General features: G+C 43.7%; 1 protein-coding gene across 1 annotated transcript; it reads right to left on the reverse strand.

Annotated features, from left to right (window-relative positions):
* Positions 1-4,784: 4,784 nt before the first annotated feature.
* Positions 4,785-5,690, reverse strand: LOC311061809 (syntaxin-4-like; the record flags this gene model as incomplete). The annotated part of the gene is made up of 1 exon (XM_084080506.1): positions 4,785-5,690. The coding sequence occupies one exon, from the start codon at positions 5,688-5,690 to the stop codon at positions 4,785-4,787; it is 906 nt and encodes a 301-aa protein (XP_083936632.1).
* Between the last annotated feature and the right edge of the window lie 8,434 nt (positions 5,691-14,124).

Here is a 14,124-nt window from a genome sequence, read left to right on the forward strand (position 1 = left end):
ATGTATCATGATGTATTTTATATATAGGCTACGTCATGAGACCTTTAAAACTATGAAAAAGGAAAATGTAGGAATATTTTCAAATCCACAAAATCTTATAATCTATTCAGTCCAGCCAAAATAAATAAATGGAATTATTTTTCTCTTTTTTAATAAATAATAAAATCAGTCCAGTCCCCCGCACCTCGCGAGCGCGAGACGAACCGAATTAACCGAAATAACCAAATTATCCCCCCCAAAAATCAACAAACCCACCCGAAAAACCCGAAAATGTTCGCACGGTCCACATGCATGCATGTGTCCCTGATGTGTCCCCCCAGGTCATATTGCGCCTGATGGAGGGGAAAGGAACTGGTTGGAATAACGCGTTCCTTCCACGCGCTACGTCCTACCAGGGAAACTCTCCCCTGTCAGGTGACAAGAAGGTCAGTTGGCTCTCATGCATTGAAGGAGGCATGAGCTCGGCCCTGGCCTCCCTAGGTTGGCAGAGGGAAGGTAGTGCCCAGGATTACATAGACAATTGGCACTGGGTGTAAAAAATAGGGTTACAAAATCGTGGGATAAGAATTTAAAGAAAAAAAAGAAAAGAAACTACACTTCAGAAACAAGCCCAAATAAGCAACTACACTTTAGAAACAAACCCAAATAAGCAACTACACTTTAGAAACAAGGCCAAATAAGAAACTGCACTTTAGAAACAAGTCCAAATAAACAACTACACTTTAGAAACAAGCCCAAACAACTACTAATATTTACAAGCAACTTTACAGAAAAACAAGCCCAAACTCGCATACAATAAGCGGACATGGCAACACTGCTGGCCTGCCTGCGTGCTGCTGATGGTGCAAAGGTAAGAGGGTATCTGTCCCATAGCCCGGAGGGACGGTCGCTCTGTGATTGGCTATTTGGTTGTCAGGGGGATAGCAAATATTATAGGACGAGATTAACCTGCTCTACTTCTATTGAGCTATTTATAAGAACCTAAAATAAACAACTCATTGAAAAATGATGAGAGAGCAATGTGCACGTGCATCCATGTGTGTTTGCATGAATAGGTTTGTCTTTTTGTATGTAAAAAATAATAATGATACATTAATACAGTGATTATGGTGGTAGTTATTACATTATTTGTTACATTTTCTGGTTTTATTTATTTATCATAAACTCATTGTCAAAAAAAGTGATACAAAGAAGTGTCTCGCTCCCTTGCTCTCCCACTAGGCCTAGACATAATTAATACATAATGTAACATAATTAAAACACATTTCTTAATTTAGAGAGGATCTTAAACTTTCTGTTACAGTGTGTGTGTGTGTGTGTGTGTGTGTGTGTGTGTGTGTGTGTGTGTGTGTGTGTGTGTGTGCGTGTGCGTGTGCGTGTGCGTGTGCGCGTGCGCGTGTATGTGTGTGTATTTATTTATTTTATTTATTTTATTTATTTTATTTATTTTATTTATTTTATTTTATTTTATTTTATTTTATTTTATTTTATTTTATTTTATTTTATTTTATTTTATTTTATTTTATTTTATTTATTTGAAAAGGAGGCATAACTGGCAGAAGACCTTAAGAGCCTGGGCTGAGTGTCTGTCAGAACCAGGTGTCGGACTTGAAGAAAGAGAAGGCGAGGATAATTTGAACAGCAGCTGTAACCTGGCCTTACTGCTAGCTACTGCAGTGGCAGTTGGCCATATCATAACGTCATTGACCTGTACCCCTAGGCAGTGGCGTGAAGTACATTTACTCAAGCACTGTACTTAAGTACAATTTTTAGGTATTTTTTACATTACTGGAGTACTTACACATTTTCAGTACTTTTACTTCTACTCCACTATACATCTCAGAGGCAAATATTATGCTTTGCTCCACTACAATTATTTGACATTTGTAGTTATTAGTTACTTTGTAGATTCTGTAAATTAGTATTATTACAAAGCATACATTAACCACTTCAGCCCTATTTAGACTTTGGCCATTTGAAGATAGCCGATCTACAAGCTCACAACGCTTCGCGATGCGTTGTGAGCTTGTAGATCTGCTATTTTCAAATGATCGCATACGTTTTGAAAACATGAAATGGAAGATTTCTGCATAATGACTGAATTGTAGTATTGATACTTTTTCTTCCCCTGTAGGAAAATCCTATGAGGCAGCTGCAGCTCAGAGCTGATGTGTGGTAAAGATGGAGAGTGGAATGGTCCCATTCCTTCTAGTGGAGGTAGTACAAGGTACATAAGCAATAAAGATAATAAGATAAGATAATAAAATACGATTATAACTAACTTTGGAGTGTGATCCAGTGACCGCAGACTTCGTTGTTTCTGGATTCATGACCTCTGCCCGGCCGGCACCCTGGTAATTTAGTGAGTGGCTGTGCCTGCTCCTTTTGTTTGCTTCAGTACAAGGTACTGAGATAATGAATGGGAATTTATTCCTGAGAGTGAACAAAGTACGGGTCCATTTGGTTACATTTGCACTGTCTCTGTTTGTACTGTGTAGATCATTGGTTCTCAAAGTGGGTCCTTGGGGGGGGGGGGTACCAGGGGGTCCCCAGCAAAATGTGTTAATATAGCGTCACAATAATTTGAACCTTTTACACTTTGGCTATTCAAAAATAGCAGATATACAAGCTCATAGCGCGGCACCGAGTGCCGCGCTATGAGCTTGTAGATCTGCTATTTTTGAAAAATCCTGAAAATGTGTGCAAACCTTTGAATATATATATATTTTTTAAAAGCGAACATTCGTAACTCAAATCTTTGCTTCCGGGGGGGGGGTCCCTGAAACAAAATATTTGAGATGGGGGTCCGCGGCCAAATACATATCATTTTGGGGGTCCTTGACATGAAAAAGTTTGAGAACCACTGGTGTAGTCGATACACCGTAATAGTCAAAGGTGTCTGATTTATCAGGCAAGTGAAGCAACTATATATACCTGTAATTTGTAGGGTACTCTACCTTTGTTTGATCACACACACCGTTCCCCTCAGCACTGTCCAGAGTGTGTCTCTGTCTTTGCCAACAGTGTCAGTGCAGAGGGCCAAGGACAGCTTTTTCTGTTGTTGTTGTTTTTACTCCTGCTATGTCATGTTTAAACACAAGGTGGCAGGGCTTACCTTTCTGTCATGATATTAGTTGAGCAGCAGAGTTCTGGGGGGCAAAAGCTGTCAGGTCACATGTTCAAGAGTACTGTGAATAGCATTTTAGAGCTTATAGTTAAAGATACATGTATATATCTTCTAAAAGAGGTGCAGAAACAAATATATTTATAATAAATAAATACGTTTACCCAGCTCCACTTCCTCCCTGACAACTATTATTATTATTATTATTATTATTATTATTATTATTATTATTATTATTATAACTACTCACACATGATTATCAGTGCATTGAAAGTCCAACAGTAAAACCCTTGTTTGATGTTTAGACAAGCCGTGTCCCAGTGGATGGAAGACGTTTGGAGACTGCTGTTATTACAGCTATAATGGGTCTATTTTCTGCCCAGCAAAAACAATTAAAATACAATTGAACGTGGGTTCTCAGTCTAGAGGAGACATCTGACCTGTGTTGGGAAACTCCAACAACCGTCTGGATTGCATCAGTTTCAATATATATTTTGTTACCAAGCGTTATTCATTCACATATTTGCCCAGGCATTTATCATGATGTGAGCTAATAATATTAACAGGAGCCATGCCAGTCACATTTATTATTGTATTTATGATTTTACGACACGTAAGAGGTGTGTGTGTGGCTGATTGTCTGGGGATAATCTCGCACACACTAACTGCTGGACTGATTGATCAGCACTGCCAGTAGGCCATGGAACTACACACATCTTTCCCGTTTTATGTGTTTTTCAGGATTACCTGAGGGAGTGCGGTGCGAGTGAGAAGCCTGTCGGTCCGACAGGCTTCTCACTACCAATTTTAATTTAAGGATATAGAACATTTCTGGGCCGCTGATCCGACAGTGTCGGATCAGCGGTCCAGAAATGTTCTATATCCTTAAATTAAAATTGGCTTAAAAGGCAAGACCACTTTGGGTTGTGTAGATACACAACCAAGGAAGAAAGTTAACGTTGTTTAATAAAAAAAAAAGAACAGTAGCCTACTGGGTTTGGTGATGTTCTATAAGGTCTGAATGAACTTTGCGTTCGTCTATGTGCTAAAAGAGTGTGACTTTGAGAGCTGTTTCAACGTACAATGTAAGTCAATGAGGAGCATATTTTGACTTATCAACTTCTAATCACTTATCAACTTCTAATCAATGGAGCAATTATTTTTTATTTATTGTCCACCCTTGGAGCTAGATCATGACAGGGTTGCCCAGGAGTACCCAATGCAGCCAAGCCCAAATACTGAGTGTGTTGTCTAACCTCAATGTGTTGTCATAGCATCAGGCACAAAACAATCAGTCAACTCCATACATGGGCATATAGTTGACATCAGAGATCTCCACTTATGGGTATAAAAGGGACAAGGACTGACAGATACAGACACCTCCATATATGGGCATATCACCATGCCAATAGATCCTCACATCTCATGGTCTTATGGTGCCGAAGACCAAGCTTGGACAGAGAGATTCATAATCAAGCAGCAGTGTCTATGAGCAACAGACAGGACACCTTTTCTTTCGTCCAAGGTTGGGACAGGCGACAGGGTGAGCACAACTCTGTAATGTGAAAAGAAAGAATCGTAGTTGGGGAAAATGTGTAAAGGCATAATTAAGGCCTAATTCCCCAGTTCCCTGTCAGTTAACATCTATATGACAGATGACTTAAGCTTCTGATGGTGGATCTGTCTTGTCTAGTCCAAAGTCAAAGCCAAAATAAGATGCCAAGATGAAGACAAGAATAACTATGAGGATGGCGAGACACACCACAACCCAACATCTTTTCTTGCACCTACTCTTCTTATATTTAACAGCCTGTCCTACACCTTCCTTCGCCACTTCCACATAGACGGATGACTGATTGATGTTCGCTTCGATGTCGTTCACCGTCTCCCCCTGAGCCTGCACCTCCATGTCAATGTACTGGCATATGAGGTGCAGGTCCTTGATGCTCCGCTCTAGCTTCAGGATCTCGTCGTGTCGCGACTCGATGTCATTCAGCGCCTGCCGGGTGGCCTGGGCGTCGCTCAAGACGTTCTGTGTGAAAACGTCTGTCCGTCCGCTCTCCAGCATGGCGTGCAGCTCCTCGTTGGTCACATCGGTGCCGGTGATCTTGAGCTGCCTCTGGATCCTCTCCACGTTGCGGGCTCTGTAATGAACCTGGGTGGTGTTACATTTGCCCATCAGCTCCACAAACTGCCTGGACTTGACACCGTGCTGAGTGCGCTGCATCCTCATGTTTATGGACTCGTACTGTCCGTCGTCCTTTCCCTTCTTGGGCTCTATCGTCCTCAGTTTCTTCTTTATGTCGCCGGCCATCGTTTTGATCCGTTCCCGTAGCGTCTGGAGCTCTTGCTTCATACTATCATCTGGCAGTGCTACGCCCAGCACAGTTTTCTGTTTCTTCTCGAGGTCTGCAACATGTCTTCTGAGACTCTCCAGGCCTGTGTCGATGTCCTGCACCTTCCCAAAAAAGTCTTCATTATCCTTCTCTCCACTCCCCCCTGTTGAGGGTCCTAGATTGTCCTCTTCCTCGTCTGGCCACCCACTATTCTGATTTCCTAATTCCATTGTCCGATCCCGCATTTTCCAGAGTGATGTAACTACCTAGAAAGGTAAAATTTAAACTTGACAATGTAATGACACTAAGCCGAAGTGTGGAAAGGGTACTTGAAGAGAATGGAGCATAAGAACCTTCCTCTGGTGTCCCTGTCCAAGTGGTGATGTTTTAACAAAGCACAGACCTGTCACTAGCACTCTCTTAAGCCGAGGTGATGACAAAGCCGTCATCATTTACCACATCTCACGTCTTGCCCAAATATGGAGTTACACCTGGCTCTTGACTGGCATCCTAGCGCTCTGGTTGGAAATATCAGGTGACCATGGCAACCTGATATCATCAATGATGTCAGAATACTGGGCAGTGGGCAAATTCCTAATGCAGTGATTCCCAACCTGTGGAGGATATTGCAAGTGGGCCGCCAAATAATTGGCAAAACACTAAGATTTTAATAACATAGGTGGGGTGGGGAGGGCCATATAGCTGAGTGGTTAGTGAGCCTGTTAAGAGCCCCGCCCCTGGTTGTCCCAGGTACGATTCCAGGCCAGGCCAGCAATGTGTGTCCCTGAGCAAGACCCTTAACCCCTAATTGCTCCCAGAGTCCCATAGAATGGCTGCTCACTGCTCCTAGTAGTTATAGGATGGGTAAATGCAGAGGACAAATTTCACTCATGTGCAAATATACAGTGACAAAAAAAACACACCCAAGGAGTGGGGACCAACATGTATGTTATGAAGGGTTGCAAACATAAGCCAAACAAAGGTTCTTCCCATTTTCGGAGTAGTTTCAATAAGGTGCTTTCCAATGACTAGGCTCGCCTTACGTTGCCTATAGACCAATTATTTGTTTACCAACATTGAGACTGAACACACAGGTGATTGTTTCGTGCAATCAATTCCCAACATAGGGTGCGTTCGGAATTACAGCAATGAGCGCCCTGGCCAATACAAACTAATAGGCGAGTGCACTCCGGTGTGCAATTTCCGAACGCACCCTCAGTGCCGGACCTGCGCGCGCAATACTGGTTCTTATCGCTTGCAACCAGTGTGACGTCGTCTGTTAAGGGGTCTATATGGAAGAAGCAAAACAAGAGTCAGTACTGCACAGTTCACTTATCCTATATTATCCCTGAAAGTGTGTCGTCCGTCCACCGAGGAGAGTGAGCGCTCCCTGAGGAGACACTGGGAGCTTTTACGGTCAGAAGGCACCTGTCAGTGTCAGCACTTGCTAATCAGACCACATATAGTATGTCACCACTTCCTTCAATCAGCTAACTAAGGACTAGGGCACTATCCATGGTGCCGAAGTCTCTCCCTAGACCTCGGCTCTCCTCGATGATGTACATAATGTATATATGTATGTAAGTAAGTACGATGTTTTGGAAGCACAGAGCATATGACTGGATATAAAACACTCGGGTTACACTTTGAGTGTTGTTTTGGAGTTGATCAAGCTTTGCTGTTGTTAATCCTGGACTCCATATTTTGTTCATTTCTCTTCTCTTTGTCTATTCACATTCACCCATTCACACACACACACACACACACACACACACACACACACACACACACACACACACACACACACACACACACACACATTTACAGTACACACCGACAGCGGAGGAAACCATGCAACGCACCAACCTGCTCATCGGGAGCAATTAGGGGTTCAGGGTCTCGCTCAAGGACACTTCGACACTAACTCTGGGGGAGCCCGGTAACGAACTGGGAACCTTCCGGTTGCCAACCGGCCGCTCAGCCACTGCCACCGATTCTACAGTTAGCAGAATCTGTCCCAAGAGATACATTTGTTTGTGACACAAATTAATGTTCTACTACTCTACTGTTCCCTCCACTATGATGGGCCTGCTCTCTCAGCCAATAAAAACAGCTGGCATCATCATCATGCGTCACAACAACTTACATAATGTCCCCCTCCTGCGGTGGAGGGACTAGCACAGGCTTGTGTAAATCATTGAGCAATAGTTTTCTTTCTCAAATCTACAGTGCCGTTTAATGAAGAACAAAATGCACGTGATAACGCAAAGCTGTCTCCTATTCATGTGGCCGTATGTTCTGATCTTAGTGAGTGCTGACGGTAAGACGACTCTTGTTTACAGAGCAGATTAGATCATGTGTCTTTATCTGCTTTCTGTCCTTTAAAACAAACAGGGATTTGCCAAATTGTCAAACGATTACAAATTATATTTCTCTTTATTACTGTTTCATTGTTTCTAACCAGTCCCTATTATGACACAAACATAGCAGACTCCTATCCAGCTGGAAAACAAGTCAGAGTGGGTTTGAAAGTTGACTTGGATCGTTCAAATGACTATGCGTGGAGGGTGAATGATGCCTCAAGGTTCTAGATGTCAACTTAATTGCCCTTCAATTCTACTTGTTCACGTGTTGTTGCTTTATCTTTTAATTGTCTCAAATGGAAATCTGCTCCTCGAAAGACTACTGAATCCTAGGGGTCACTAGGTGCTTTCTTGTTGTTCACGTTACACTGCTGGGTCTCTGTCCTGAGTTGCACCTGTTTTTGCAGCATGGCCGTGGGTGTTCTATCATAGTCAGTAGATTATCAAGCTGAACCTCATGTTGATTTAACCTACAGGATACACAGGGTGAACTCTGCGGTGGACAGAGGCCATACAGTACATTTATTAGTGTGTGAAACATTCTGACAGTGATTCCCTCCCGATGGAATATGCCTCTGGCTCACTGTCTTCATCAGTGAGTGCTGTTAAATCTAGGATGACATCAGAATCAGAATCAGTTTTACAGGTGTAAAGCAGTGGGTGAAATATCAAGTTCAAGTATTTATTTGCCATTTCAAAACAAGTTTGATAGGAAATTGTCTTGGTAATTCCTCACATACAAGACAGCACAAAAAAACAACAACACAAAAAACAAAAACAAAAAAACAAAAAAAACAGAACCAAACAACCATACAAACAAAACAACACCCAGACAACAGAACAGCAGGAACAATGTAAGCTGCAGCTTTGGCACGTGTATACAGTACAGACAGTAGAAAGTGCTTAGTGCAATTCAAGCATTTTAAAGTGCATATTTAAAGTGCATACCGTCTAGTTTGTAGTGCAAGAGCGTCGTTAAGGTGCCTGATTGCTTGGAGGTATGTGCTGTCTAAAACGGGAGGTTCTACTCCCAATGCTGCCATATCTCCTACTTGATGGGAGGAGATTGATAAGGTGATGGGCTGGATGGGAATGGTCGGCTATGATTTTTTTAGCCCTCTTCATCAGTCTAGTGGGATAGAGTGATGACAGCGATGGAAGACTCGAACCGATTATTCTAGCTGCCTGACGTGTAACCCTCTCCAAACGTGTCCTGTCCTGTGCGGTTGTGTTACCGTACCAGAAAAGTTTTTTTTTCCAAGTATAGAAAAGGTAAGCACGCTCTCAATGACAGACCTATAGAAGTGTATCATGGCTGTTTTACTGACCTTGAACTTACTAAGCTGCCGCAAGAAGTAGAGACGCTGGTGGGATTTGCTGACCTTGAGGCTGGTGTTGAGTTCCCATGATAGGGATTCGTGGATGGTGGTTCCGAGGAACCGGAACGAGGAGACCCTCTCAACCTCTACTCCATTTATGGAGAGAGGAGGAAGGGAGGTTTTGTTCTTCCTCCTAAAGTCAATATGTTTTTTCGTGTGCTCTCCATCATTTTGTAGTATTCTGTGAGAAGACAGAATACTGTGAGAGGAACAGAGGTAGAGTGAGACCAAAGGGAGATCACTCTTTGCTCTCACATGGAGATCTGCAGACAAATATCATGTTCTTGAGGCCACTTGAACCCTCCAAAAAAACTTGAGTTTGGAGGATAATTAAAGTTTGTTTAATGACCCCCCCCCCCCCCAGCACTGGTGGTATCTGGTCTTATAGTGGAGAGTGGAGGACTATTGGAGGTGGACTGATGATGTTGATGATGTTGAGGTTGAGGTTGAAGATGAAGATGAAGATGATGATTATGATTATTAATCCTCTGGCATCTGGCATTTAGTTTTAAAATGCAACATTTGGTCATGGGTGGCATGGCTGACTTGGAAGGTTCTCCCTCTCTTTCACCCCTGTTTACAGAGCCTGGTGATGTTAGGTTGGTGGGAGGAAACAGTAACTGTTCTGGTGGATTGGAGATGAAAAACCAGGGAGAGTGGACGCCAGTGGATGTTTGGTATGAAATCAACTGGATGACATCAGCTGTAGTGTGCAGACAGCTGGACTGTGGCTCTGCTGTTTCAACAAAAAGGATTTATGGGTCTACATATCAACATGTATGGAAGATTACATCCTGTATTGGGTCTGAGTCTTCACTGAGGGAGTGTGGATATTGGGCAAGTGATTTTTCCCGTGACACAGTGGAGGTGATCTGTTCAGGTAACAAAAACAATTACTTCAACAATGATATATGTTCACAATTTACAGTGGAGTATGGAGGAACTCCTGGAGACTGTTAGGATTCTTTGGACTCTTAGATGTAGACTGATCATGATGATGATGATTGATCTATGTGCACTCACACTCTCTCTCTCTCTCTCTCTCTCTCTCTCTCTCTCTCTCTCTCTCTCTCTCTCTCTCTCTCTCTCTCTCTCTCTCTCTCTCTCTCTCTCTCTCTCCAGAGTCTGTGAGGTTGGTGAATGGGACTAGTTCATGTTCAGGCAGAGTGGAGGTGAAGTCCAATCAGTCGTGGGTCTCGGTGTGTGAAGGTGACTTTGACCGGCAGGATGCAGAGGTGCTCTGTAGGGAGCTTGGCTGTAATGCTCCTTCCGTCCTCCAGGGGGCGCTTTATGGAGAGGTAAAGGCTCCAATGTGGACCAAAGAGTTCCAGTGTGAAGGCACCGAGTCTGTTCTCCTGGACTGTAGAACCTCAGACTCAACTAGAAACACCTGCTCACCTGACAGGACTGTTGGACTCACCTGCTCAGGTAAAACACACACACACACACACACACACACACACACACACACACACACACACACACACACACACACACACACACACACACACACACACACACACACACACACACACACACACACACACACACAGCACATTAGGTCTGGATGATTATTTTATAAGGATTTTCTTTTACTCCCTACTCTCTTGTCTCTGTACAGAGCCTGATAACATCAGGTTGGTGGGAGGAAACAGTAACTGTACTGGCAGACTAGAGATGAGCCACCAGGGAGAGTGGAGACCAGTGGTTGGTTGGTCTGACTGGAACCAGAATACAACAGCTGTAGTATGTAGACAGCTGAACTGTGGTTCTGCTGTTTTAACAGAGCATACTTATGGTTTTACACGTGAATCTGTATGGAAGGTTAGATCTTCCTGCATTGGGTCTGAATCTTCACTGAGGGAGTGTGTAACAAGGCAGTCTAGTACTTCCGTTGGCAGACTGGAGGTGATCTGTTTAGGTAACACAAAAGCATAACTTCAACAATGACATTTATGATGATCATTTATTTACTCATGTAATTATGAAATCAAACTCTGTCCCTCTCTGTGGCCTTATTCTCTGTCTGTCTGTCTGTCTGTCTGTCTGTCTGTCTGTCTGTCTGTCTGTCTGTCTGTCTGTCTGTCTGTCTGTCTGTCTGTCTCTGTCTGCCCCCCCTCTCTCCAGAGTCAGTGAAGTTGGTGAATGAGACTAGTTTGTGTTCAGGCAGAGTGGAGGTGACGTCTAATCAGTCGTGGGTCTCAATGTGTGAAGGTGACTTTGACCAGCAAGATGCAGAGGTGGTCTGTAGGGAGCTTGGCTGGCCTTCAGTTTTCCACTCTTAATACTACCAGATAAAATACTACCATTGCTCTTAACACTGCAATCACTCTTAACACTACCACAACTTAACACTAACACACACCATCAATACTTAACAATAACAACACTCATAACACTATCAATACTTAACAGTACCAAAACTGTTACTAAAACTACTGCATACCATCTAAAAAGACAGCAAGCGCACACTTTTTCTTAAGGAGCAGCTCTTTCTAGTATTAAATGAAGTAACATTACTTTTTCACTGCTTACTCTCCTGTCTCTGTAAAGAGTCTGGTGGTGTCAGGTTGGTGGGTGGAACCGGTAACTGTACTGGTAGACTGGAGATGAAACACCAGGGAGAGTGGAGACGAGTGGATGAGTGGTATGGTTTGAGCCTGACGACAACAGCTGCAGTGTGTACACAGCTGGACTGTGGTTCTGCTATTTCATCAGTACAGATTTATGATACCACATCTGAACCTGTATGGAGGATTACATCTGCTTGTGTTGGATCTGAATCTTCACTGATGGAGTGTGTAACACATGTGTCTGATAATTCATATGACAGACTGGAAGTGATCTGTTCAGGTAACAAAAATAGCTTCAACAAGGACAGTAATCTTGACTTGTCTCTTATATTATCTGTCTGTTTCTCTCTCTATCCTGTGTGATCCTCTCCACCTGTCTTTCTGCTCTTGAAGTGGGTTAAAATGATGCTTATCCCTAAAAATTCTCTGTGTTTGTATGTAGAGTAAAGTAGTTGAGTACTCTCTCTCTCTCTCTCTCTCTCTCTCTCTCTCTCTCTCTCTCTCTCTCTCTCTCTCTCTCTCTCTCTCTCTCTCTCTCTCTCTCTCTCTCTCTCTCTCTCTCTCTCTCTCTCTCTCTCTCTCTCTCCAGAGTCTGTGAGGTTGGTGAATGGGACTAGTTCGTGTTCAGGTAGAGTGGAGGTGAAGTCTAATCAGTCGTGGGTCTCAGTGTGTGAGGGTGACTTTGACCAGCAGGATGCAGAGGTGGTCTGTAGGGAGCTTGGCTGTGGGGCTCCTTCAGTCCTCCAGGGGGCGCTTTATGGAGGAGTGAAGGCTCCAAAGTGGACCAAAGAGTTCCAGTGTGAAGGTAACGAGTCTGCCCTCCTCGACTGTGGAACCTCAGACTCAACTAGAAACACCTGCTCACCTGACAAGACTGTTGGACTCACCTGCTCAGGTAAAAGACACACTACACATTACGTTTGGAGTATTATTTTATGATGAATTTGACCTTTTGCTGTCTTACTGTCTTATCTCTGTACAGAGACTGTCAGGTTGGTTGGAGGAACCAGTCACTGTACTGGCAGACTGGAGGTGGAATACGAGGAAGAGTGGAGACCAGTGGTTGGTTGGTCTGACTGGGACCTGAAGTCATCATCTGTTGTGTGTAGACAGCTGGACTGTGGTTCTGCAGTTTCAACAGGAAGGAGTTTTGGTTCTACACTTCTACCTGTATGGTTAATTAGGTCTTACTGTGATGGATCTGAGCCTTCACTGAGGGAGTGTGGACTAGAGCAGTCTGATATTTCCTCTGGCAGAGTCGAGGTGATCTGTTCAGGTAACGCAATGACTTAAACAATGGCAGTAATCTTAACGTGTGCGCGCGTGCGTGTGCGTGTGCGTGTGTGTGTGAGAGATAACAGAGCTGGTGGTATATTGTATCTGATACTTATTTATTTGTGTTCTTAATCATGAACTCAAACCATCTCCCCTCTATGCCCCCCCTCTCTCTGTCTGTCTGTCTGTCTGTCTGTCTGTCTCTGTCTGTCTGTCTCTCTCTCTCTCCACATCCCTCTCTCTCTTCAGAGTCTGTGAGGTTGGTTAATGGGACTACTTCATGTTCAGGTAGAGTGGAGGTGAAGTCTAATCAGTTGTGGGTCTCAGTGTGTGAAGATGACTTTGACCAGCAGGATGCAGAGGTGGTCTGTAGGGATCTTGGCTGTGGGGCTCCAACAGTCTTCCATGGGGCGCTCTATGGAGGAGTGAAGACTCCAATGTGGGCCAAAGAGTTCCAGTGTGAAGGCAGTGAGTCTGTTCTCCTGGACTGTGGAACCTCACACTCAACTAGAAACACCTGCTCACCTGACAGGACTGTTGGACTCACCTGCTCAGGTAAAATACACTCTAAACTTTAGGTTTGTTTTTTCTTTCTATGTTGACATAGCATTTCTCTCTCGTCTCTGTAGAGTCTAACGATGTCAGGTTTGTGGGAGGAACCAGTAAGTGCACTGGCAGTCTGGAGATGAAACACCAGGGAGAGTGGAGACCACTCGTTGTTCGGTCTGACTGGAACCTGAAGTCATCATCTGTAGTGTGTAAACAGCTGGGCTGTGGTTCTGCTGTTTCAACACAACAGAGATCGGGTTCTACCAACCAACCTGTATGGTGGATTGGATCTCCCTGCGTTGGGTCTGAAGCTTCACTGAGGGAGTGTGGAAGAAAATCCCCTGATTTGTCCACGTATAGGCTGGAGGTGACCTGCTCAGGTAACAAGCAATGACTTCAACCATGACAGTTAGCGCCTTCCTGGTTCTCTTGACAAAAAACAATGGGATTTTTGCACTGGATTTTTGATTATTGCCCAAATTGTATTATCTAGTGAAATTGAATAAATGTTTGTGATACACATTT

This window comes from Gymnoscopelus microlampas (assembly GCF_963454915.1).
Source record: "Gymnoscopelus microlampas genome assembly, chromosome: 15".
Lineage (NCBI taxonomy): Eukaryota > Metazoa > Chordata > Actinopteri > Myctophiformes > Myctophidae > Gymnoscopelus > Gymnoscopelus microlampas.